Source organism: Aspergillus neoniger, assembly GCF_003184625.1.
Source record: "Aspergillus neoniger CBS 115656 unplaced genomic scaffold BO87scaffold_57, whole genome shotgun sequence".
Lineage (NCBI taxonomy): Eukaryota > Fungi > Ascomycota > Eurotiomycetes > Eurotiales > Aspergillaceae > Aspergillus > Aspergillus neoniger.
In genome coordinates, this window is record NW_020291185.1 from 65,484 (window position 1) to 90,174 (window position 24,691).

The window sequence follows — 24,691 nt, forward strand, 5'->3', positions numbered from 1 at the left end:
CATCACGACTCCAACACAGCTCAAGTTCCCCAACCCTTTCTCCCTAGGTCCATCACCTTCGACAAAACACACCCACCCCCCCGATTCAGATACCCTTTCCGCTCTTATTACGATTTTTAACCTCATACGCCCGCACTCTAGTTTTCCACCATGTCGACCTTGGAAGACCTCGACGACCTTGAGCGTGAGCAGAGAGACAAGAAGAAGGACCAGGGAGATGACGGCGAAGGCAGGAAGCCCGAAGGTGAAGGAGATGCTGAGATGAAAGATGCCGATGCCAAGAAAGATGAGGACGATGGACTCTTGGACGAAGAGATCCTTAGCTCGAGTACAGCGGACATCGTCAAACGACGGCGGATGCTGGAGAACGAGCTGCGTATAATGAAGAGCGAATACCAGCGCCTGACCCACGAGCAAAACACGATGCGAGAGAAAGTTAAGGATAACCAAGAAAAGATCGAGAACAACAGGTAAGCTCTGAGTCCCGTGGCCTTCAGTTCCGCTGGCGTCTGTTCGACGCGGTGGCAATTGCGGCGCAATTCGGGTCATTTACTAACTGTTTCTCTTGATAGGCAATTACCCTACCTGGTCGGAAACGTCGTCGAGCTTTTGGATTTGGATGTTGAAGCTGAGGCTGCCGAGGAGGGGGCGAACATTGACCTTGATGCTACACGGGTGGGCAAGTCGGCTGTCATCAAGACGTCGACCCGCCAGACTATCTATCTCCCTCTCATTGGTCTAGTAGATCACGAGAAGTTGAAGCCTGGTGATCTCATTGGTGTCAACAAGGACTCATACCTCGTCCTGGATACGCTACCTGCCGAGTACGATAACCGTGTTAAGGCCATGGAGGTCGATGAGAAGCCGACGGAGAAGTACACCGACATTGGTGGCTTGGATAAGCAAATCGAGGAGATTGTGGAGGCTATCGTATGGCCTATGAAGGAGGCTGACAGGTTCAAGAAGCTTGGCATCAAGGCACCGAAAGGTATGCAATCCTTGGTCTCTTCAGCCTAGCACGGGCTTTCTGACACACTTCACAGGTGCTCTAATGTATGGACCTCCCGGTACTGGTAAGACACTTCTTGCCCGAGCCTGTGCAGCAGAGACCAACGCCACATTCCTCAAGCTCGCCGGTCCGCAGTTGGTGCAGATGTTCATCGGTGATGGTGCGAAACTTGTTCGTGACTGCTTCGCCCTTGCCAAGGAGAAGGCACCTTCCATTATCTTCATCGACGAGCTGGATGCGGTCGGTACGAAGCGTTTCGACTCCGAGAAGTCCGGTGACCGTGAAGTGCAGCGAACCATGCTTGAACTGCTCAATCAGCTCGACGGATTTGCCTCGGATGATCGCATCAAGGTCCTCGCGGCCACGAACCGTGTCGACGTTCTCGATCCCGCCCTGCTCCGTTCCGGTCGTCTGGACCGCAAGATCGAGTTCCCGCTACCCAACGAGGAGGCGAGAGCCAACATCCTGCAGATTCACTCCCGCAAAATGGCCGTGGATGACCGGGTTAACTGGGCGGAACTGGCCCGCAGTACCGACGAGTTTGGCGGTGCTCAGCTGAAGGCTGTCTGCGTGGAGGCGGGTATGATTGCTCTCCGGAAGGGCATGAGCAAAGTAGGACACGAGAACTACGTGGATGCCATTTCGGAAGTACAGGCGAAGAAGAAGGACACGAACATGGGTATCTATGTCTAATTCGGTCATCGTCACGATTATCTACATGATCTCCGGGTCGTCATTATGCTATGTATCTACTCCTGCTGCAGCTTAGAGGATGCTATTAAATATGTCTCCCTTGGCTGAAGATGCTATTACCTCTCTCATTTTATCGTAATTATACCGCATAATCAAACCGTATTCAAAGCTAAGCGGAGTAGCCTCTGAGATATATAAAGATCGCATCAGGGACTTTGGGCACCCGTCTATAGAATCCATGCTAAAGCAGGTCAGGTGATGCACCCGCCATGCATCTCAACCGCAAGTTTCCCTACACGCTCATCATCTCACCACCCTAGTCCTCCTCAAGTCCAAAAGATGCGTGTTTCCACATTCTGCCAACCCCGCTTACAAAGCTAGCATCACTGGCACGTGCTAATCCTCTTCCCACTTCGTCCTGATACAAGCCGTTTCCTGAAGTGAGAAGAGGAAGGGCCAAGAAAAGCGGACGATGACAGCCACCAGAGACCGATCGGTCTGAGAACCTACTTATGACAAGCCAGTTCAACTAAGAATGAAATGATCAGCAAACGTACATGCAGTTTCTCTACTCTACTCATCCCGCCATAGCAGAGCCTAGGCCCACTTTTAGAACCAGACTGCAGAGCCCGTATTCTTGTCGATCTATGAAGTGATACAAAGTCCGAAAATCATTACTAACGTAGAGTATGTGAGGTGAGGAACTCAATTCTTCTCCGTTGTATTGGGATGATGACTGATTGAAAGCTTAGGGGATCTGCATGGCTGTTTGGTGCCGATGTCATGGTGCCATACCCGGATGTCCATTCAAAGGGCCCACTGTGTCTGTGTACTATAACTGATGAGTAACGCCACTAAAGTTTCAGCCGGCGACCGAATTTGCTCAATGATATCATCTCCCTGGAAAGGTTGATAGGTGGAATGGGCGCAATACTTGGTGTGACTTGTGATTGGTGTCTCAAGTTGATAAGTATCTTACACCTCTACGATTCTGGATCTAGGTGGCGTCGCGAAACCAGATGACCAGTTCAGCCGTCTCCTAAAGGTTATTCAGAGAGCGATGGTGCGCTCTGCCTTGCTATGAAAGATAGCCATAGGATGACGACAGTAGATCGTCGCACAATCCTTAACCGGCGAGTTAGCCAGTAGAAAGCAGCAGCACACAGACCAGGTCAGGCCTAGTGCCCGAGCATACATTGCTCGGAGAATATGGCCGTCAGTTACTGCGTTCTGTGGCTTGAAGTCCGTGACCTGATCCGTTAGAGCTTGCTGTGCCTCTAATATTTGACATGATTGAGTAGGACTGGACAAGTGCAACCTCCACGGGGAACTGGATTACCCCTGAGAAGTGCCTGCTCCTCCGACTTTGTGGGTCAGGGCTGCTTGCTCAGTTCGCTGAGGATGGAGCGGTATGATTTGTGTCTAGCCAGGTCAACTCTCATAGGCCGTTCCGCGAGCTACCAACCCTGTCAATTCCCAGAGCTGTAAAGCTGCTCGCGTGACGTATGCTGACTACATTCAAACGCCTCTGTCATTGTGATTTCTCGTTTCTTATCTCACGCCGTTTCCAAACCGTTTGCTCTGAACCTTCCGGACTCGTCAGCTCGCTCTGGCCGCATCGATGAAGCTTCTGAGGACGGGTTGTTCCGGATAATCACAGGATTCAATGTCTTTTTGTGGCTGAAGGCTCCCTACAGTGCGGGGTGGTATTCGACCACCGGGTCCGGAGCACCAGCGTCTCTCTTCTCATCCAACGGCGAAAAGCTTAAGGAGAGATAGATCACACTGGTCAACGTTTCAGCATTTTCCAGCTTTCTTCACAATCCCTCGTTCCGCTGGCTATCCATCTGCTGTTTAATACAATACATTTAGAACGCGGCGATCCATATCTACGGTAAGTCCGCCATGTATCCCATGTGTCATTATACGTATTGCGAGGTCCTACGGCTGGTCACGGAGCTGGCAGGCCTACTTGAGCCATCCAAGATACATATGGCGGCTTGAGCGGATAAAGAGAAAGTGCTAAAGGTAGAAAGAGCAGGAAGCGGTCTATATGAGAGATCTGGTCTGGTAGGCTATGTCTCACATTCTGTGTTTCCAGTCTCTAGCAGTAAGCAGCACTTCATGGTTTACTCGTCAATCTTTCATTCCTTTTTCCCGGGTCAACACGGATCGACCCAAAGCTTCAAGCTCAATATACTGGACATGGATAGCCTGTCATGGAGGCTTGGCTCCCGCATTCCTCGCTTGGACCAAACTCCCCTTCCTCTTCATCGATGCATCGTCTCTATCACACTATGCTCGCTCTAGAGCTCTATGATATGACTTGACTATTCCCCCTTCGCTGGCTGACAAAATTTCATAGAGCATCGTACCTCACCATACTGACGCTGCTGATATGATGGTTGCATGGCTGGTAGCGGTCCAAATCTGATGATAGCCCGGATACTCATCGGTTCACTCAGTCCCGGAGCGGACATCGCTTACCAGCCATTGAGCGTTCGACTAAGACTTAGTGTAACATACGCGGTGCCTTTCCACACCAACTGCAAAGTTCAATAACACCGGTTAGCCCAACAACTCAGATCGGACGATCTATTTCATCGGAGCGGTCTCGGCTACTGCTGCTGCCCGGGTTTGCATGAGAAACAGGGCCAGTTGTGTTGGAGCGTTGAACCTTCAGAGGCCAACATGTCCGCTATCGTCTTTACGATGACGAAGGTTATGTTAAGCGAAGCGCAGTCACAGACCCTATTGATGCCAACACATCACTTCACGATCGCTGTGCATGCATTCGGGCTTGAGGGATGTGGTGGTCGGGGTGACTTTTGGGGGTGGGGAGGTGGGGGGGGGGGGGTTGCCGCGTCGGAGGCGCACTCTCAAATGTGCCATTTTGCTTCCATCATGAGTGATCATCTAGTATAAGTATAGAGTAGTCTGCGGCAATGCAAAGCTGCAAGACAATCATTGTCATAATACACAAGTCCTCTACCTCATTTTCAGTTTCCTTCAACTCAACCACTCTAGTTTATTATCTTACTTGACCTGAGATTCTTTCTCCTGTCAAGATGAGCCACCCCCAGCGCACCACACCACTGCCATTGCTACTGCCACCTCCGCCGACCCCCTACCAAATCCCTCAACGACCTCGACATCCGATGGTGCTTCACACAAAGTTTTGCAGGAGCTGTTCGGCGTATTAAGACGCTATGAGGATTTCAAATCCGCAAAGGTCTTAGTCGTCGGAAAGGCGTGCATTAGCCACCATCTCAAAGACAGGTCACTGGAAGTATGAAAACCTTCTCCATTCGGTTACCCATCTCTGTCACCCCTAGCTATTTGATTGAAAAGCTTTCTCACTGTGGTGTAATAGAAAATCGAAATACTCGTCAACACAAAACTTCCGCCAGTCACGCTCCGGGGGGACCTCATATTCGACCAATCCGGATACTTTTCAATGTCGAATATGTCGAATGCTGACGGCTGCTCTTTCTATATGAAAGTGGAAGATTCCAATCTCATCCCTTGCACCTTGGACACTGTATCCCCACGGCAGCTGTCGCCCACGGCTAGGGACCTCAAACTTCAAATTTGCTACCAGGCTTTTGGGAAAGTACACCAGCTGCAATATGTTCCGCGAGAGGCGATTCCCTTTGCTGACCTCCCCTCCGTCATTTTGATGGAGGTCTTGTTGCCTTCAGAGACTAAAACAATCATCAAATCCTCCCAGGTGTGGAACTTAGCCAAAAGGCTTGATCCACAGTTTAGGTGGGAGGATGGGCAGAGGAACGCTCTGGAGGCGAAGCTGACAAGGCTCATAGATCTGGGAGGAAAAGATGAGATGAGGACGCGTGAAGAGTGGCGTGCGGCCCTCCATCTCCATATTGATGAGCTGGCAGACGGGGTGGAAGATGAGTCCATGGACGGAGAGGATGATCTTGCAGACGGGGTGGAAGATGAGCCCCTTGTGAACAATCCTAATACTTTGTCTTCCAACCTCCCTCCGTCATATGTCATGCCCTGGCGTTCTTGGTGTGTTGGCGTTGGTGTAATGGCGTTCATCATTGTTCTCTATTTTCTTTTCCTTCGGGAAACCCAGGCTCCTGAGAAAAGGCACAATACATGGACGAAATGGGTGTTCGTCATTATGACACACTTTTTGCTATGATGGCTAGCATACCAGCTTTTATTTGCATCAGAAATGTCACTCCTTGGTATACACATTTGTTTGCGACAAGGGAGCTTTCGCTGCCGTAGATGAAAGACGTTCCATTGCGATGTAGAGATCAGTCAATGTCTTTGATACTCCTAGCAAGTTGTAGTGGATAGACTCTATCTTGGTCTACATTGAACGTGGTTGTAGTAAGGACGTCTTCATGCGGAAAGTCCAGCCAGTCTGTGGATCGAGGTCGAGACCAGATAGTGGAGGTCTCCGGTTTTCAGGTGGGGATGTGGTCTCCACGGGGGAAATTATGCTCAAGTGTTTCACTTATAGGAAGGCCATGTGCCATGGCATAGCATAGTCTAGTGGTAAGTTCAAGAGGGGTTAACGGAGTAGGCGGGATTTAGTCCTAAACCATAGTTAACTACACAGTAGGCTCAGGATGAGTGAGTAATACAAAGGTGGATGCTTATCATGTGGACCCCTCGTGGTATTTGCCGATCCATACCCATCGATAGATGGATGCATTTGGCCCAGGTGGATTGGCTAATGAGCAAGGAAGATTAATTAGTACCAGACAAATAATAGTACAATGTGAATAAGCAGTAGTATTTCAATCTTTGCAGGTGACAATTGAAAAGTGGTACTTAACCAGTAGCGATGATTGGTTGGCCGATCTCGGGCCCGAGCAATTCTGAGTCCGCTAAGCCTCTTGCAGTGTTGGAGACAGGGAGAAGATTGCCCGACCAGGTATCAGGTCCGAAAACCACAGAAAGCTGAACGTCGTATGATGACATCTACGAGTGCGTATCGTTCGCCGTCTCATCACCCATTGGAGGTGGTTGAATTTGCTGTGTGCAGCTAAAAGGTCCACTTCCACAATATGAGAAGTAATATCCCCAAGGAGCGTCAAAATGCAGAGTGCCCGTGTGGCCTGCCCACACTTTGATAGCAACCACGGTGGGAAGATCAGATATCTTCTGTGATAGAGTCTGTTACTCTTGGATGTTTGGCCGGAAGAGTACTGCCGAGCCCTACCTCAGTCAGACAGGGGAGAAGGGCGTTTACCCCGTACAGACGAGACGGTGGTTCCAAGGGGCTCAGTACTAGCATCTTCTGAGTAGGTATTATCGGTGGGGCTGGCACAGTAGCAGATACTGAGCTTCGGGACTTCCGAAGACGGCTTCCTGCACCGAAGGATGCTCACAATACGTACACAAGCTTTTCGAATCAGGAAACCGTTCTTCTGTTGAGGCATATCAGCATATATGCAGGCCATCCTCCCTGGGTAGCTGAAGTGAAAGGCAGCTAAGAGCGTGCTGTTTTGTCATGCAGGTAAACTTATGGTGATGTCTCCACATCAAAGGAGAGACATGGAAGGAAGATATTATGAGAGCTTTACGACGCCTTGGGTGCCCTTGTTGGCGGCCACAGAGGCTGACAGAGCCGCCAGCATGCTATCGTACTTCAAGTGCACTTTTCATCCACCAGGGCTGAACGTTTGAAGTCAGTGGAGAATAAGACATGACGCTCGTCTAGTTATTGAGTACGAGTACTGACTTGACTAAACTACTGCTTTTATTCCCGTGGTAGACAGTCAAAAATTAGATGGACGAGACGGAATTGGCAGAGCGAACATTGCCACCTGACAGTGGAGTCAACAAACGGGGCTTAACTGTGATGACTCTCCGTCAGTCAAGTAAAAATACTCAACAAGGGGTGACTAACATAGTGTGAGTGTGTGCAAGTGGTGGGGATAGACTAGTTCGTTGGTGGTTCCCAGAGTCAGATAACGGGTGGCCCAGTGCACACCGGGCATGACCGTCTCCACTCCCCACCTCGCTTAGGCTCTCAAACTGTAGAGAGTAGATCTAGACTAGATAGATCTGATGGCCTATCTCCTAGTCAGCCCCACCGTACGAGATCTGCGTGGGAGGCCTTTTCTAATACACACTCTTTTGGCTGGGTGCCTTTTGCCACCCCCCTGGGACTGCCGAGGCCATTGGAAAAAGGTCCATTTACTTACTGTGTACACCGCAACCACTTACTAAGGGCTGATTCTGCTAGCCAGCCAAGTCAGCTGTGAGCTACTATGGAAATTATCCTGTTAGACGGTTGAGCTGTGCCGTGGCATCGCCTGTCAGCTAGTTGGCTAAGTGAACAGCCTATGGTTAATAAGCACTTGGTAACCAAGGTGGCGAGTGATGCTTTTACCAGTTAAGTTCAGATGAACACAACTAGACTTAAATGAGGCAAGGAGCGGTGTCTATCCTTCGGACACCTTCGGCCGGGGCGTTAATCTGGTCAGCGGTGGGTTCTTTACTATAATCGATTGAACTGGGCTAGTTTGGCTGTCCACATCTCCGTATATCTTCCCAAAGATCGATGCGTGCTGCGACGTTCGCGATGGAATGAATTATCACTCCAACGCTTGTTTTTCCGGCGAATCATGCGGTCGAACGCCCTAGTTCCGACTCAGTACATAATATCGTTGATGATGCCTGATGCATGACCGGAATAACCAAAAACGCTCCAGAATATGCCCGTCAAAGAAGATTCGCACAACTCCGCGGATTTGAGAGTACGACGGCTTTGGCCGTCGGAAAGGCCGTCATCAAGTATTGAAGACCCATACTATTCCGTTTTGAGGCACTAGTATGGCCACTGTCTGCTCGCACCCTCAGACGAGAGGTATTTCGCTTTTTACTAAGTTGGGAAATGTGCACGACGCCAATACAACGCGCGGGCCAGGATGTGGCTCCTAATCTGTTCCATATAATCCGGTACTCTCAACGGGGAAGGATGAAGGAAGAGTAAAAGATTTCATCATGCCATTTAGATATTTCTTTCGGGGTATCGAACCTAAAGAATCCGCTCGACCCCGGGCTTAACCTTGTAATTGGTGTTTTTATGCTCACCCGATTGTTGTCGGTAAACTAGGACCAGCTGGATCCACGTAATCTGATGCTGGTAATGATAGGTCAAGGCCTCCAAAGTCCCACGTGGACCAAGGCTCCAAGAGGCTAAGCGTGGAGTCCGGGTTTGTATCGGTCTCCCGTCCTGGCACGGGAAATGTGCTGATATTCGGGAGTAGATCAGCTCCGGACATTGGCTCTTCAGCAAGCGTAACTGGGTGGGCTAATTCGTCGGATTGGTGGTAATCCAGCACTTCTGCATATCTGCATGCTCTGTGTTAGAAGATAGTACGCATAGAGTAAAGTCACCAGGGAGACGTGCATCATAAGCTTGAGGGTCTCCTTGGAGAGTCGGGCGCCGTCGAACGACCCATCGAATGGTCTCTCAACGCTGGGTTCATCAGTGGGATCATGATATATTTGCAGATAGCGGTGCTCCAGAGCACTGCTGGCCGATATCCTGGCGTGTGGGTCGAAGACCAAAAACTTGTCGAGGAGGTCCACGGCTGTACAGCAAGATTTCGGTAAGTAGGGCAGTCCATCATCCATGCCATGCCTGAACAGAACATCACATACCAGCTTCATCGACGCTCGAGAACATTGTCTTTAGACAGCGTGGCTGTCTATTCCCAAGTGACTTGACTATCTGTACCGTCTATCATTCAGGTGAGCATGGGACTGTTATAATGGTGGTTTCTCGAAACGTACATTCTTACTGCAAATTCGATCGATGACCTCATCAGGAGGGTTGCCCAAGAGGTCGATAATCAAGTAGAATTGATTGATACGGTCCTTCCCGGGAAACAAGGGCTTTCCAGAGAGCATCTCGGCGAGAATGCACCCAGTACTCCAGAGGTCTACCTCCACGCCGTATCTCTGCCATGTCAGCATGATTTCCGGTGCTCGATAATAGCATGTAGACACATAGCCGGTCATCTGATGTTCCTTCACTCGTGCGAGCCCAAAATCGCATATTTTCAGGTCGCAATTCTCGTTAACCAAGATATTGCTAGGCTTGAGGTCCCGATGGATAACGCCGGCGGAGTGGATGTACTTCAGACCACGCTATGGAGGCTAAGTTAGTCATTTCTGTGCATTGGTACTCTGTTGGGGTTACCACTCCGCTGACTTACCAAGATCTGGTAGGTAAAGTATTGGACAAACTGGGGTTCCAGGGGTTTAGATCTCATCAACCGATTCAAATCCGTCGCAAGGAGTTCAGTCACTAAATATCTGAGAGATAGTGGTCAGTGCCAGTGTGATGGCATGGAGGGTTTGTGGGTACTTACATGTCCTCCAGTGGAGAGACAAAAATGTCACAAAGACCGATGAGCTGTAGATCGTCAGAATGAAGAAGGCGTCTTGAAGGTAGATGGATAGGGCCCGCCATACATTCTCGTGTCGAAAATGCTTCAAGAGTTTCACCTCTCGGAAAGTACGCTTTGCCACTGTGGCAGTCTCGAACGGCTTGATGACTTTTTTGATGGCGACTGCCTGTCCCGTAATTTGATCATGTGCCGAGCTGGATTGAAATGTCAGCCATATCCTCACTCACCCTCACTCACTCACAATTACTCTCTCTCCCCCTTCCCAGTAGAAATCAAGAAAAAACAGGGCAAAGGCTACCAAACAAGGCCATACACCCCCAAGCCAATGGGTTGCAAGTTTCCATATCTACCCAACAGAGTTACGGTCAAGGTCAGACTTATTCCTTAGCGTCAAGTTACTGCTAGCTGAACATACCGCTTTGTAGACTCGAATACCGTGCCTAGAAACTCGGAGCGGTTGAAGCCTTCCATGTTATCCGGATAGTGTTCTGGGTTCTGAGACAGAGAAAGAAGAACAGATGAGCGTTTATGATCATGACCTGCAGTGAAACAGTTATTATGCAACATTATAAAGCCATGGCCTGCCGTGTCAGTTCGGGATAAGGCCCCAAATTGACAGAACCACCGAGCTTGAAGTCGTCCCCACCCTCCATCTCCGTAATAGGAGCCAGGTACTCGGCCCCATGAGGGGAGAGAGGGGGGACAGAGGCATGGAGCAAATCAAGGAAATTGGATCCTTGGGACACGAAGTTCTCTGTTTTAGCCGTTTTTTCTCCTGACTGTCGTATGTACAGACGTGCTTTTGGCGCATAAGCGTCTTTGGCTACAGCTGGTGCTCCATGGTTGAGAGGGTGGGTCGACGGGCGAGACGGAGTCAGCCGTCTAATAAATTCAACTGCTGTCTCTGCTACCGGAAGCATTACCCGGCAGCCGCGCGAAAGATTGTCTTGTCTGTCTAGTTACTGACTGTACACGTGGTGATGGAGCCGTTGTTTGTCTCCAAGTCTGCTATGGATTGGTATGAACCCTGTGTCTGGCCCGTTCGAAAAGGAGAGCACTGGGCGCCAACCACCTTTAGCACCCACCCAAACGAGTAATCACCACGGACCATCCCTTGCCCAATTCTGATTACAATCTCTATCTTTGTCCAATCTTCAAGTCTACCAGAACATATGATCTAGGGCAGTCCTATATTCACGGTCAGTGTGTCAGATCTCGGTCAGCAGCCCGCTCGAGCAACGCGATAGGCAGAGAGTCCCTAGTCAATCTACTTAACTTATTATCTAAACCTCCAACAGAATCTGATCGGAATCTGTCTTCCGCGTTTGCCACCCTGCCATGTAAACTTAAGCCTGTGGCAATGACCAGTGGAGACTCCTGGTTACTAGCAGTAGTTCCCTAGCAAGGATCATCAATGGGAAGCCCAGAATGATAAGCAAGCAGAACAGCGTTGTACCCTGGTAACTTACTTAAGTCTTTGTTAGCGGTATTTGAGTGCTTCTGGTTTGTTCGTGGGTTGCTTTTTGCAGGGGTTAGCATAGTGTGTGCTGTGGGGAGACGGCAAGTGATAGGAGTAGGGTTTGAATAACAACAAGGGCTGGTTTAGTACTTCCTAATCACTTGTTAAGACAATGTCAGGCACAGAAAGAGCTTGGTGAAGAGACTCCAAGGTGGGAAGCGAACAAGGAGCACACCTTCCCTTGGCCTACTTTTGTTATGGTCTTGATACGTGCAGAGATGACAAGGAGTGAGAGAGGACTGCCGACTACTTCCAAGCAGGCTCTGAGCCATTTCATGAAAGAGTACACGGTAATTCAGAGTTAAGCAAATGTTAATCATGATGTCGTCCACTTTTAGGAATACTTAGGAATATGACAACCCCGAAGGCCATGATAGACCCTAGCAATGCCTGCCATGTTCACCAAGCCCCAAGTGCGGATATATTTTCCGGTCCTCACCATAATCTCGTGCCACAGTTGCTTGTTTTGACACATACACCTTCTAGATCAGATATAATAGATTCTGGTGTATTAACCACTCGCTTGGCGGATTTAGTGAGCAGGTGGTATCTTTGTAACATTACGTCAAGACAGGGCCAGAATGCCTATGGTGTCGCGCAGCTATGTGTTCAGTACAAAGTAGTATCTCTGACCGGGAAAGCGCTACAGCTGAAGTGATATAGTAGTGCATACAACATCCATTCGTTATTTAGCATATGCCATTCGATTCTCTAATTGTCTCATCCTTTTTTTTCTTCTGACTTTTTACTAAGAAGCTGGGAAAGTGGGTTTCATTACTTTCTCTTCAGGGACAAACCAGGAAAAGGAAGTGTACTCATTACTAAGGATAGACGCAAAGGGAAGGGCAGGCATCTGGATCACTAATTTCTAGAAAACAACCTGGTAAGTAATCATGCTCTATATTAAAATGATACATTTGATTTCTGAAGCCTAAGCTCACCCCATCTAGCCCCTCTGTTCGATAAGCTCTCGATGGAACCATCTTCTGGTGGGAAGAGCGGAAAGGAGGAAGGTATCGTGGGTAAGTGAAAGATCGACTCTGGAATTTAACTGGACATGATCTCATCAATCCATTCTTCATATAACCACACATTTCTGTTCTCCTTGATATCCTTCTTATACCTTTCGATATTGAACGGGTAAATGGGGTCTGGCATAGAACCAGCTTCCTGCCATTCTTCCCACAACCTGTCCATCAACTTCAAGTGCTTGTAGTTCAATGTGTTACGCCTGTCCGTTTCCTCTATATATAAGATGCGAAAAGGTTGTCGAATGAGGTCAATATGAAAAAGCTCCGGAGGAAGTAGTCTTGCAAGTCGTGCATGAAACTCCACAACATGATGGTACCAGCGTTCGTCAAAATGTTGATCTACACTCAAATCTCTGATATGCAGGCTAAACAATGACTCTATCCAACGCGCCGGAGTGAGCAGCTTTATGGGATAGAAGGAGTTGCCGAAACCATCCGTATCCCAATCAGGAAGACGGCGGTCTGTAGAGAGAATGAAATTAGGGTCATTGGGCTCAGGAAATTCAAGGGGAAGATCGGGCATGAGCCAGAGCCACTGGGACTTCCGAAGCAAACCGACAGAGTAGCACACGGTTACTTTCTCGTCGAAAAGTCTTCCCTTAACATAGCGATGGAAGTGTTTGGCAGGCCACGGGAGCGGATAAGGGTAATAAGTTGGGATTTTAGCCCAGCAGCAACCAGCGTTCCCAGCAGTACAAGGATCCTCGGATAAACCAGCAACTCGCAACGCTCGTATAGTGACATCCAGGCGATCGTCTGGAACCACGAAGCAAATAACACGTGCCTATTGTCGATCAGTTAGCCTTGTCCAATTTGTTTCTCAGTCTATTATATGGTTGGTTTGCCTTACAGTCGCAATGCCCTCTTCCTGGTAATGCATGTTCATTAAATCTCCGCAGGCCACGTAGGGAATCTTAGCATGATCCAATAACTTGTCTATCTGAGATCCAAATTCGAGCCGTCGCTCACCGAAGTGCTTAGGGGGCGGGAACAGTGATTTCCAACCCATCTTGAATATGAGACAAGGGTGGTGTAGTGGTGTTGAAGAGTAACTATCCCAATCAGTATCAGATGCTGGTCTTTTTGGGTTGTAGTTCGTTCACTCGCTGCTGGATGTCATGACCTCTTGCGTCTATTTATGAATGGGGATGGTGATGGATTTATATCCCAGCGTGCCTAAAGCTAGTTATCCAAATTCATGGAGTTTACATCAGGTGTACATGGACTTTCCGAGTTCCTTCTGCTTGTTTCATTCCATTTGGCTTGATGGAAACTCTTCCTATGTTGAAAAGCCATTGCCTCAACTTGTGCCTTGAATGGTAGGTGCAGCAGTCGCATCCAAGATGTCGGGGGATCCCTACTGATCTACTGCTGTGCAGACGTGAATGACCATCAGCAGTACCTGCTCTCAGATCAGCAGCACATGAAAGCAATAGCATAAAGTATGCACAAGCCTTTATCATGTGTCTCAGTAGATATGCAGTGGGTGTTCCCAGCCATCAATGTGGAATTGTGAGAACAAGTCACGGCCCTGTCTTTACATATTCGTATAGTAGACGCACACTCCCTCTTTACCTCGCCCTTGATTTACTTCTCGTGGCAGCCCAGACGGAAATAGAAGAAGGGAAAGCATCATAACCATCTGGAGATTCCAACATGTGCCACTTTCATAATATCACGAAATAAGTTATTCGAAATGTGAGTACATGAATCAAGCTAAGCTCTTGCTGTTTGTGTGCATCCAAGACTGGACGTCCGCATGACCAAAGACATACAACGGCTCTAAAACAAGGTTTCTGAATATTCATGCCGCGAATGTCCGTAAGAATGTCAAAAGTATTAAGAAAAGCATATTGGATAGCGGCTTTAGACCGTCATCAAGTCAGGGGTGGCTAGATTATCTGTGAGGTAAGTAGATGAGAGAACATGCAATAATCGAGGAGATTTGAGGGGCTTGAACTAAATAAAAGGGCGGCGTAAGAAAATTCCGAATTTAAAGAAGAGACAAAAATGATAAACAAATAAAAGATAATGAGGTTTGACCCAGAAAGAAGAAGATTACGTTGAAGTGGATGATGGTGCGAAACCGATCCGTGACCAAAAAGAACGGAAAAAAAAATAATGGGGCAAGCCGGGCTTGAACCGGCCACCTTCAGATTTACAGAGACATCCTTTCGGACGAAGCCTGTGGGCCGAAGTTAAAGCTTCAGTCTGACGCGCTCCCAGATGCGCCATTGCCCCGATTATGTGAAATACTGTGTATTTTTAATATTCTTGTAGGCCCTTTTGCAAATGTCAAAGTATACATTATGCAGCGAATCCGCTGAGTGTGAGATTTTCGCACTATATGTTATTTTTTTTTCTTGAACTTTTTATTCTGGGATTATTTTCAACATACTATAGTGGTGTTATTCATGGGTGATTGCGAATTTGAGTTGGCTGGTACGGCTGTAGACTGAGGCATTTACTAACATTAGGTACCGTCGACTGTCTGCTACTAATGGTATTTGCACCAAGATCGATATGATGACATTGACATGCATCTAAATGTTGAAATTGACTAGAATGTATCTTTTTTCAGTTTACTGTATTGCAACTGACGCAGATATGCCCCGTACGCAAATGCCTAAACTGCTCGTTCCCTGCCCAGTCCTTCGGAAGCCATGAAGTTGATTAGGAACAATCCAACCGAAACAATCAGGCTCTGCAACATGTTAAACAAAACCACGTACTGCTCATCACCTCATTTTATGGTATATCTGTCTACCATGCCTCCAAAGCAAGTACTCAATTGCTTCTTACTTTCTACATCCACCTCAGCCTCAAGAAGTTCCCAAACCGGCGAAATCCGCTCTACAATGTCACCCCACCCACGCGACTGCTTCGACACTTGTCCTTCCCTGACATACTCCAAGGCAAACTATTCCCCACAAATTGAGTTTGAACATTGTCTTTGAATGGATAATGCTGTAACCTTCACAGGAAAGGAATCTTCCCTCACCAGCATACAGCCAACCCACCAACTAACGAATTACATAATCGACCAGAAACTCTCATGAACATTGACTAACCATGTACAGCTAGCGCAATCTACAACAACCCCACAACATCTCCTCCACCCACAATATGCAAATTATCCACAGTCAAAAATCGTAGAGATAAAGAAAAAAAAATTCACAACAAAAAAGGATGGGGCAAGCCGGGCTTGAACCGGCCACCTCCAGATCTTCAGTCTGACGCGCTCCCAGATGCGCCATTGCCCCTTGATTAGCGATCATTGTCTAGGGTTTTGACAATATGAGGGAGGGGTCAGGGTTAGAGATATCTACAGCAGGCATATGGAACAGATCGATCGATCGACTCATGCCCACTAACTTGGTGAGGTATTGATATGTCCCGGACATGGTTAGTAGGGATAGCACTACAGAATATCTCATTCCTGCGTAATGATGGACTTAGTACTACATTTCACATGTTTTCCGATACCATTCTATTATGAACTTGCCCGCGCCAAGAGATAGACAAAGAGAAAGTTATCTGTGGAAAGCAAACAAGGACAAATACTAACTAGAACATTTTTCATTCTATCTCTTTTCAATCCTCATTGTTCCATTATCCGACAGGGAAAAGTCAATGGACTTCCCTTCCTACCCACATAACCTTTCATTAACCACTTATCATCCTAAGTACCCCTAAAGAGACCAACGCCCTAACTCTATACTCCATTCCAAATACCTTTGCACAAAAGTAACTTTCTTCTCTATAATATGTCTAGCTTCATATAGCACTCTTTCGTTGCCAAAGTATCAACCAATGGGGCAATGGCGCATCTGGGAGCGCGTCAGACTGAAGATCTGGAGGTGGCCGGTTCAAGCCCGGCTTGCCCCATTCCTCTTTTTTATTTTATTTTTATTTTCTTCGTTCTTTTTCACTTTTTCAATTTGATTCATTCTTTTTCGTTTTGTGTATGTATGTATGTATCATTCTTTTATTTACGGAGTAACATTGAAATGGTAGATTGTGCGTCGTCCAGTCTTACTTCCATCCTTTGCAGGTAGGTGATGGAGTAACCTTGTGGAGTGAGAAGAAGGGGAGAGGGAATCTTTACTGTTTCTTTCATGATATATATAAACCACTTGTTGTGAAGATGGTACCTCTCTGAGAATATATTGCTCATCTATCATCTACTATTTACTGTGAAAGTAATGTCAGTTCGTGTTGGATGTCCATAGTTATGCATTACGCACTAGGTATATATACTGATCAGTCTGATCGTAAGTACTGTAAATATACAGGAAAACAAGATGTGAACTCGACAAATGCCACCCCCAGATGATAAGCTGTACAAACGAAGACACATGGATATACGAAATAAACAAGAGCTGCAGCATTATGTAATTGCGTTGCTCACGCCGGTGCCAAACACTATTAGACGGAGATGACCCAGATGATAGGAATTCATGCGGTGAGTGAACCACCAAGACACGAGAGAGAGAGATGCCAATTAATGAGATAGAGATGGTAATAACCCCTGCTGCACCGGGTATGTCGAGGCCAGAAAATGTCCAGAGAAATAAGAACCAAAAAAAATATCCACAATTGATGAGATCGTCCATCCATCCGTCAATCCGTAAACGCCGTTTCTGCGTGTATACCAACAGATAGCATGTACCATAGCATGCCAATCTTGAGAAAAATAAAAGTACCAATGAAAGGTAAAATCAAATGCACGTCACCGGTGATGTACATCAACCTGACTAGAATAGTCGCTTAACGTCAACTATTTCGACGTTTCCTGGGCGGTCTCGTTCCATGTGGAACCACCAGTCCCTTCCACTTTTGTGGCTATAATTCCATGATCCGGTGCAGGTATCTCGGTCCCAAGGGAGTGCCGTCGTAGACGAAAGACTCATCGGCGTCGCTGGTGTTGTAGGGGTGTTTGGACTGGTGCCCAGCGCGGACCGACTGCCGATGCTGCCCCATCCAAAGCGTGAGGTTGTAGTTGAGGTCGGCGATAGCGGCTCTTCGGGCGCCGGTTTCGCGTGGCCCTTGCCGCCAAAGCAATTTACTCCAACTCCAGCAGCATATGTAAGGGACTGGCTGGAGGCCAGCACATGTTTCCAATCAACTAAACCTCCATCACCATCCTGCCCTGGTATGTCTGGACGAAGGATAAATCGCGGAATTAAGATGTCCTTCTCACTTGTCCTACAGCCTATCCTCCCCATGAAGGCTGGCATCCGGAAGTCATACACGGTGGCCGGACCTTCGTGATCGTCGGGTAACACATCATTCTTAGGCTGCACACCACCTATGCCGAACTCGTCCATGTCCAGATCAGAGCCATCATCGGAAAGTTCGTCCAATGCATTGTCTGGAACGTACGAGTCCGAGTGATCAGTGATGAGCAGCCGCATTCCGGTTTCCGTGTCCTTCGCTGCCATATCAATAAAAGTCTGCGCTCGTATCCGAGCAGAAGTCAAGTTGTTCCCGGCGGGCAGGGCCATTGGTCGGGTCGTAACAGAGCCGTGGGAGCTACGGGGGAGGCTGTAACGGTCTGGCTTGAGCAGTGCTTGCCCGCGTGGTATCGGCTGGCATACAGCCTGAAGGACTCCCGGAGGTTCTATATCCGAGGGTGCTCGCAGTGCTTCAAGGCGAGGGAAGCCCACAGACAGAATACTCTGAGCTAGATGAGAATTCGGGGACTCTGTATGTCGCGGTGGCTTCACAAACGGAGCGTAATCGAGCCTGCCGAGCCCGGCGGCAGAGTCGGGTCCTGTAACGTCCCAATGCAAATATCGAAGCGTCGCAGAGGCGAAAAGCGGTTGAAAAACAATCCCATCGGCGTTCAGCGTAGGGTTCTTGTTGCTCTGGACGAACTTGAATCGTTCCAACTGTCTCAGCGATGACAAGATTTTCGAGATAGTAAGCAACGAATCGATGTTCTGTTCGATAAGGGCCAGGGTCTTGAGCGAGCGAGACTCTGGACGCATGGCAAATTGACAGAGCCCTGAATCAGTCACGCCCGGGAGGTTCTCCAAACGGAGCGATTCGAGCGATGGTAGGCACAGAAGCGCGCTGTCCGCAAAGGCATCCGCGTCAAAGTTGGAAATGCAAAGATTTCGCAGCGACGGCAGGAGGCTGACCATGCGAAGAAAGATGCTCGGTTCCAGGGCGTTGTTCTCGTTGACGCCATAAAGCATCAGCGTCTCCAGATTAGTCCATGAGACATGGTAGTTGAGAAACTCAAACATCTGCGAGGGGCCCAAGCTCCAGGGGCATGATGTGCTGCGAGGGGATTCTTCAGAGACCGCCGGGGCCTCTCCTAGAACCCATGTGTGCTCCTTCAACTTTCGACGCGTAGACAACGCATGTGTCAGACGATCGAACTCATGGTTATACGGGATGGTCAAGCCGAGCAATCGTTCCAAGTTCGGGCACACCATGACGACCGAGGCGACTAGGTCTCGGTATTCTTGCCATTGAGTGCTCTGCTTCACGGTTGTGAACAACAGGTCCATTTGGGGGACTCGAAGCTCAAGAACGAGATTGGCCAGCAACTTCCTCTCCCGGAGGGTTCGTCTGAGCAACTTCAAGCGGCTTCCCCTTTTGAGTCGGTATTTCTTCAATTGCGACGGCGAATCGTTTCCAATGATGTGTATGCGGTTATACCTGGATGCAAGCCTGATTAGCATACGCGGGAATAGCTATGACGAAGGCCTGGCTGAAAGCAAAACAATATACTCACAACTTCGCTCTGACTCCCTTCTCCCACGCCCGGCAGGTCAAGGAAAGAGCGTGCAAGTCGCGCTGAAAGCATGTTAGGCATCCGGTCTGATTCGGGCCGACATGTAAAAGCTCCAATTGGTTTAGAATGACATCGTAGACTTCTTGCGGTAGTCGCTTGAACACCGACTCCAGTATCTTATCCAGAGAAGCAGCGGAGTCGAATACGCGAGCTGGTGATGTGGAAGAGATAGGAGAGTAGACTGTAGGGGCAGTAGAGACACTGTAATTGCTCTTGAAGGAAGAAACGGATGACGTTCGAGAGGAGACCGGCTGCACTGTCACGGCATATGCTGCATCCTTGCAATGTATAAATTCGCTTTGAGGAATGGGGCTGAAGGGCACAGCAGCGCTCTCGGGTCTACTGGCGACGACACTCATTATGAACACCGGTGTTGCATCTGACGAGCACCGTGAGAGGGCGCACAGGGGAGAGCTAGCGAAGGGAAAAAGTGGTGGTTGTGGTGGTGGCGGCCTGTATGAATAGTGCGCAAAGACCGTTGGAGACAGAGAAAGGGGGAAAGGCGCTCGAGTGGGGAAACGATGGTCGAAAAGAACGCACGGCACAGGAATGAATGAACAGTAAATTAAGAGGCACACCAGCTAGAGCGTGTATATACGAAGGAGTGTGGATGTAAGGAACGAAAAGGAAGGACACACAACAAGCAACAGTAAAAAATCACAACGAAAGTTGTAATCTGATGGCCAAAGGAAGCAGTACTCGAGAAAGAGAGGGAAAAAAGAAAAAAAGACAGCGCGGCGCTATTTTAGGAGAACGAGGGGAACATTAGCGTGAGAGCGGGCGCCAACAAGTATCAGGACACCACTTTTGGTCGGCTGAAGTTAGTTTGGACGCCCAAAAGAGCTTAACGCAGGACCATTGATGGCACGAGAAAGTCAAGAGGCAGGCCACCGCGAACACGCCACTTCTCCGAGTGTGTACATTCAGTAGTCAAGAGTGGTCGGACTACCAGATAGGAGGACTTGGGACGGCAGTCGAGGGCCGATCGTCCCCTCCGGAGGAACGAGGATCTTAGGTTCACTAGTCCGTGGTGAGACTGCAGGGCATCGGCATCACAGCGACTCGTGCTGGAAAAGGAAAAGCGGAGACCTCGGCTCAAACATCACTCCATCCCGATATTCATCCATCCAATACTGACGGACCCAAGGAAGAGCAGCCGTCGCCAGGGGGGAAGGGAGGTAGCGATGCTCGGTTATGACGGGCTGCATCAGCCGTACGGAGGATAATGTGAACTAAGCAGAAGGAAACTGTCGGGCGACTCCAGGATTCAACTGCCAATGCAAAAGCGGACAGAGGCCCGTGAACTAAATCGTTAGCTAGAGGGTTAGTCTTTTGGAGACAGTAGTGGCGGCCGTAGTATCACCCCAAACGAGTAACGATGCGACAATTCAGTGGGAGGATGAGCGACTCCGCAGATGTTTCGCAGGACGGCGCATCATCATTATCATCCCCAGAAGATCAGAAGGCCTGAAAACCGTCAATTGGCTTTGTTGTTTTGATGGTGTAGACGGTAGCACACCGTAGCCCCGATCCCACCCAACCGAACCAAGAGTTTGGGATGGGTCAAGGATGACGACGGAGGTGCAGGAGAAGGTAAGGAAAAAGGAAGGAAAAGGAGGTGGCAGCCCCGAATCCATGGAATCCCGTGCAGGGGATTGCCTCGACACCCGCGGAACGAGGCAGGAAGACTATACTATGTAGAGTCTAGCGCAGTGACCGGGCTGGCACTAGCGTCAGGGAACAACCACGCTAGTCCCGAACTGAGATGATACGCTACGAAAGCCCCTTTTCAGTGCGCATTATTGCTCTCTTTGCTCAACTTGCCCCGAACAAGGTTGATGATCCAGTAGTTGGGGTCTTTTCTGAGAAGTTTATTTATACCATCCAATGGATTGATGACGTCGATGCTGCTTACGATCACCATCCTGAGAGGGATTTACAAAATAATACGAGAGAAAAGGCAGCTATTGATTATCGTATTCATGGGGAGTATTAGGGTCGGGAGTATATACATACCATGAGGGATGGAAGTATCATATGTGTAAGTGTACGCTGTGCATATACGTATACTACGTATGCAGCAGACACGCAGGCAACAGAAATAACGAACTAACCTGCAGCACAGTAGCACGTCTCCTGAAGACGAACCACCGTTATCACCCGTTTAGTCGTCTTTAGTCTAGTCTCCATGGCGATGGGTCCCTTTCCAGCCATCGGCTCGCACCGTCCATTAACCATTGGCTGTTGCGTTGGACCCATTTGTGTGTAGCAAAGGCCTCAGTGCGTATGAGGGGAATATGTGTGTGGAAAGTGGAAACCCACGCAGCCTGCAGTTAGTCAGCCCCCCGTTTTTGGAGCATCAATCTCAGACAACGATGGTGAAGGAATTATACCGCGCTCGGAGATAACTCTCTCAATGCGTTCCACCTGTTTCGTCATATTATTTGGTTAATATGGATGCAATATACAATGACTGTTGTCCGAGCTGAATAACATGCATATAAAAGTCACTCATCGCTATCATCCACACAGCCGATACCTACATGGTAAGTTGATATTAGATAGTAGTACAACCTCTTAAATCCGAACTCTCCTCCCCCCTCAATTTCATCCTGGACTGATTACACAGCATAAAACGCCAATGTATAAATAACTACACAAATATTCCGAAACCAACCGATCCGAACAAATGCCGCATGATACACTCCACTCTCCTCCGGCAAGTGCAACATACAACCCTACAACCACTGGCCTGGCATTGATGTGCCATTTTTCTTCCGACCGTTCCAACCCCTCCCCCTGTATTGATGTATATAAATAAGTACTCTCTGTATCACCATCACCACCACCATCCACACACCCGGTGAAACAACAATACCTTCCATAGAAAAAAAAAAAGAAAAGAAAAAACAAGGAACCACGATAGCCTGTTTCACATACCACCACACCTAACCAACTTAGTACGTACATGTAACTCAAGTTCTTCCCTCGAGTCAGGGGTCCGTGGGGCCGTCCGTCCGGTGGTGGTGGAAGTGGTGGCTGCAGCACCCCCCCTGCAAGTGTTGCTTCGCTCAACTACAACCGGCCTCACGATTGGCTCGAGTACGTTTTACTTTTGTATTGATTATTTCGGATCTTTGAGAAGGGAAATATGATCTACACTTTGGGTTCCTTGTTGGGGGGTGGTTAGTTCCCGTTTCTGTGTGGTTGCAGGGGAACTAAAATTCGGCCAAGGTTTTTTGGTGATGCGAACTGCAGTGGAATGGGGTTCGGGATATCCGTGGGGGATAACATTATATACAAGGGTACAGTACTGCTATCAAAGACTCAACCCGAAACAAACACATTCAAAACCTTAAACTACTTATTCATTCATCCATTTATTTACACTCAATTGCTTTGTCCACCAACCCGCACTACAAACACAGGAATACATACATCCTACCAACTGGACAATCCTCCACACAATAATAGAGAAAAACAAAGAAACGATCATCACAATCATATACCATAAAAGTCCATATCTACCACCCGCACGGCCCCCAAAGCGACCACCACCACCACTTCAAAACCAAGGCATTTAGTATATACTAAACTACTAAGTAGTGACAAAGTTATACCCCATCTAGTAAAGTCTAATAGTGATAATCCCTTAACCCCAAAGACGTGAGTCAGTAAACGCACCAGAATATCTTTCATTGGCTGGTGTGTGTTCGTGTCTCAGAAACTTTCACACAAATCATCGCCGTAACTAACTACTTATCCAAATATAGTTAGGTAGGTATCACACTTATCACATCGCATCATCCATCGCATCGCATCTCAGCTCGGCATTTACTTTTAATTTTTGCATATTCGTTTATTTATTTATTTACATTGTAGGCTTAACAGTGCATTAAGCACAGTATGTACTAGGATCTGATCTGATACCTAGTCCCAACACAACACAACACAATCACAAAAAATATATATATAAATAGCCCTGAAGGAATCCATCTGAGCTCAGCGCGAATCAGATCACTTATCGTTGGTACTATCATTAGTAAGTGAAGACTGCTGTGTGTACTCTTCCCGTGTATGTCAGACAATGTCTTGTTTCAACGAATATTCTTGTTTTAGTCTTATCATCGAACAAAAATAGATCTGGCCAGTGCTTTTGGCATCCACGATTCATGGCTTTACTTAGGTTCAATGTTGGTTTGTTGGGTCGGTTTCATCCGAGGGTCCATCGGGGAGGGGGGGTCGGTTTGAGAAGATCTATCCAGTATCCACCTAGTATTTAGTCTCTAGTATCTGGTCAATTTTAGATCGGGTTTGTACGGGTAGATAGATATGTAATATGTAGGGGAAGGGGTGTTCGTCGGATACGGCTTGTCTTGTCCCAATTGATATATGGATGTGTTTCAGATGGTTTATTTTGTGCCGCCTTCGTGGGTTTTTGGTTTTAGGGTTGGCTGGGTCTGGACTTTCTCTCTCTCTCTCTCTCTCTCTCTCTCTCTGCTACAATTCACTCGCTTACTGCACTGTAGTAACTACGATCCGGATACTACGTAGACCTAGAACATTTCGTAACAACTTGTGTATTTATTGGCCTCTGACCAACAGACAATCTCAAGCAAGCGTCCTCCTGCGCCATGCTGCCGGATAATAACGCCCCTGCATCAACTCTTCACTATGTTGTGCGTGTTTGTCACTCATGCTTGTAACTCCTCCGCATGCGAAAGACAAGGATTCGGGAACAAGACCAATACGAGTTCGCAAAAGCTAACCGCAAATTCTTCAAGGCAGCACGTGGGTCGACCGGCGATAATGCCAGGCGACTGCCGGATATCACAAGGTTTGACGGAAGAACAAAGTGCAAATGTAAGGTCAAGTATTCGTGGACCAGGCTCATGTCCCTTCCGTGCAGGACAAAGCCGGATCGGTGAAGTATATCCAACCATCTATATCCAGATGACCAGTGAAAAAGAATCAAGACATGGAAGCCGCAGATAGCGATAAAGATATGAAGAGAGCAAAATATGATCAAACCACTGCGGGGGACTAATACTGCTGTTACCATAGCAAGAAAAATAAACAAAAGCTAAGGTGTAAACCACGAATAGCAAACCAGAAACGAAAGGTAACAACAGCTAAGCCCTAATCACCCACGACGGCATGTACAAAGCAAAAAGGTTCAAAAAATAGGCACAAATCACAACTCCATTATCATGCATCAGGCCATAA

At 48.1% G+C, this 24,691-nt stretch overlaps 6 protein-coding genes and 3 non-coding genes across 9 annotated transcripts; 3 read left to right on the forward strand and 6 right to left on the reverse strand.

The window, feature by feature from the left end:
- Nucleotides 1-14: 14 nt before the first annotated feature.
- Nucleotides 15-1,860, forward strand: BO87DRAFT_345783 (proteasome regulatory particle base subunit RPT5). The gene is made up of 3 exons (XM_025620876.1): nt 15-470; nt 573-988; nt 1,044-1,860. The coding sequence occupies exons 1-3, from the start codon at nt 151-153 to the stop codon at nt 1,700-1,702; spliced, it is 1,395 nt and encodes a 464-aa protein (XP_025474381.1). The 5' UTR covers nt 15-150; the 3' UTR covers nt 1,703-1,860.
- A 2,533-nt stretch (nt 1,861-4,393) lies between these two features.
- BO87DRAFT_391483 (uncharacterized protein) lies at nt 4,394-5,870 on the forward strand (the record flags this gene model as incomplete). Its single annotated transcript, XM_025624966.1, has 3 exons — nt 4,394-4,544; nt 4,771-4,991; nt 5,076-5,870. 3 exons carry the CDS (start codon nt 4,394-4,396, stop codon nt 5,868-5,870), a joined length of 1,167 nt encoding a protein of 388 aa, XP_025474382.1.
- Nucleotides 5,871-8,778: 2,908 nt separating this feature from the next.
- On the reverse strand, nt 8,779-10,578 carry BO87DRAFT_321078 (kinase-like protein; the record flags this gene model as incomplete). Its single annotated transcript, XM_025619920.1, has 9 exons — nt 8,779-9,043; nt 9,072-9,285; nt 9,356-9,434; nt 9,488-9,844; nt 9,913-10,012; nt 10,069-10,112; nt 10,172-10,301; nt 10,406-10,453; nt 10,523-10,578. 9 exons carry the CDS (start codon nt 10,576-10,578, stop codon nt 8,779-8,781), a joined length of 1,293 nt encoding a protein of 430 aa, XP_025474383.1.
- BO87DRAFT_380972 (uncharacterized protein) lies at nt 10,374-11,340 on the reverse strand. The gene is made up of 2 exons (XM_025624416.1): nt 10,533-11,340; nt 10,374-10,477 (listed from the first exon to the last, which is right to left on the reverse strand). Exon 1 carries the CDS (start codon nt 11,025-11,027, stop codon nt 10,674-10,676), a length of 354 nt encoding a protein of 117 aa, XP_025474384.1. The 5' UTR covers nt 11,028-11,340; the 3' UTR covers nt 10,374-10,477; nt 10,533-10,673.
- Nucleotides 11,341-12,673: 1,333 nt separating this feature from the next.
- Nucleotides 12,674-13,666, reverse strand: BO87DRAFT_449914 (uncharacterized protein; the record flags this gene model as incomplete). The annotated part of the gene is made up of 2 exons (XM_025628380.1): nt 12,674-13,441; nt 13,508-13,666. 2 exons carry the CDS (start codon nt 13,664-13,666, stop codon nt 12,674-12,676), a joined length of 927 nt encoding a protein of 308 aa, XP_025474385.1.
- Nucleotides 13,667-14,779: 1,113 nt separating this feature from the next.
- Nucleotides 14,780-14,898, reverse strand: BO87DRAFT_t266. The gene has a single exon. It is a non-coding gene; the product is annotated as a tRNA-Phe (tRNA).
- Nucleotides 14,899-15,847: 949 nt separating this feature from the next.
- On the reverse strand, nt 15,848-15,920 carry BO87DRAFT_t265. Its single transcript has one exon. It is a non-coding gene; the product is annotated as a tRNA-Phe (tRNA).
- A 552-nt stretch (nt 15,921-16,472) lies between these two features.
- On the forward strand, nt 16,473-16,545 carry BO87DRAFT_t264. Its single transcript has one exon. It is a non-coding gene; the product is annotated as a tRNA-Phe (tRNA).
- Nucleotides 16,546-17,368: 823 nt separating this feature from the next.
- BO87DRAFT_201670 (uncharacterized protein) lies at nt 17,369-20,170 on the reverse strand. Its single transcript, XM_025618552.1, has 2 exons — nt 19,406-20,170; nt 17,369-19,329 (listed from the first exon to the last, which is right to left on the reverse strand). The coding sequence occupies exons 1-2, from the start codon at nt 19,822-19,824 to the stop codon at nt 17,415-17,417; spliced, it is 2,334 nt and encodes a 777-aa protein (XP_025474386.1). The 5' UTR covers nt 19,825-20,170; the 3' UTR covers nt 17,369-17,414.
- Between the last annotated feature and the right edge of the window lie 4,521 nt (nt 20,171-24,691).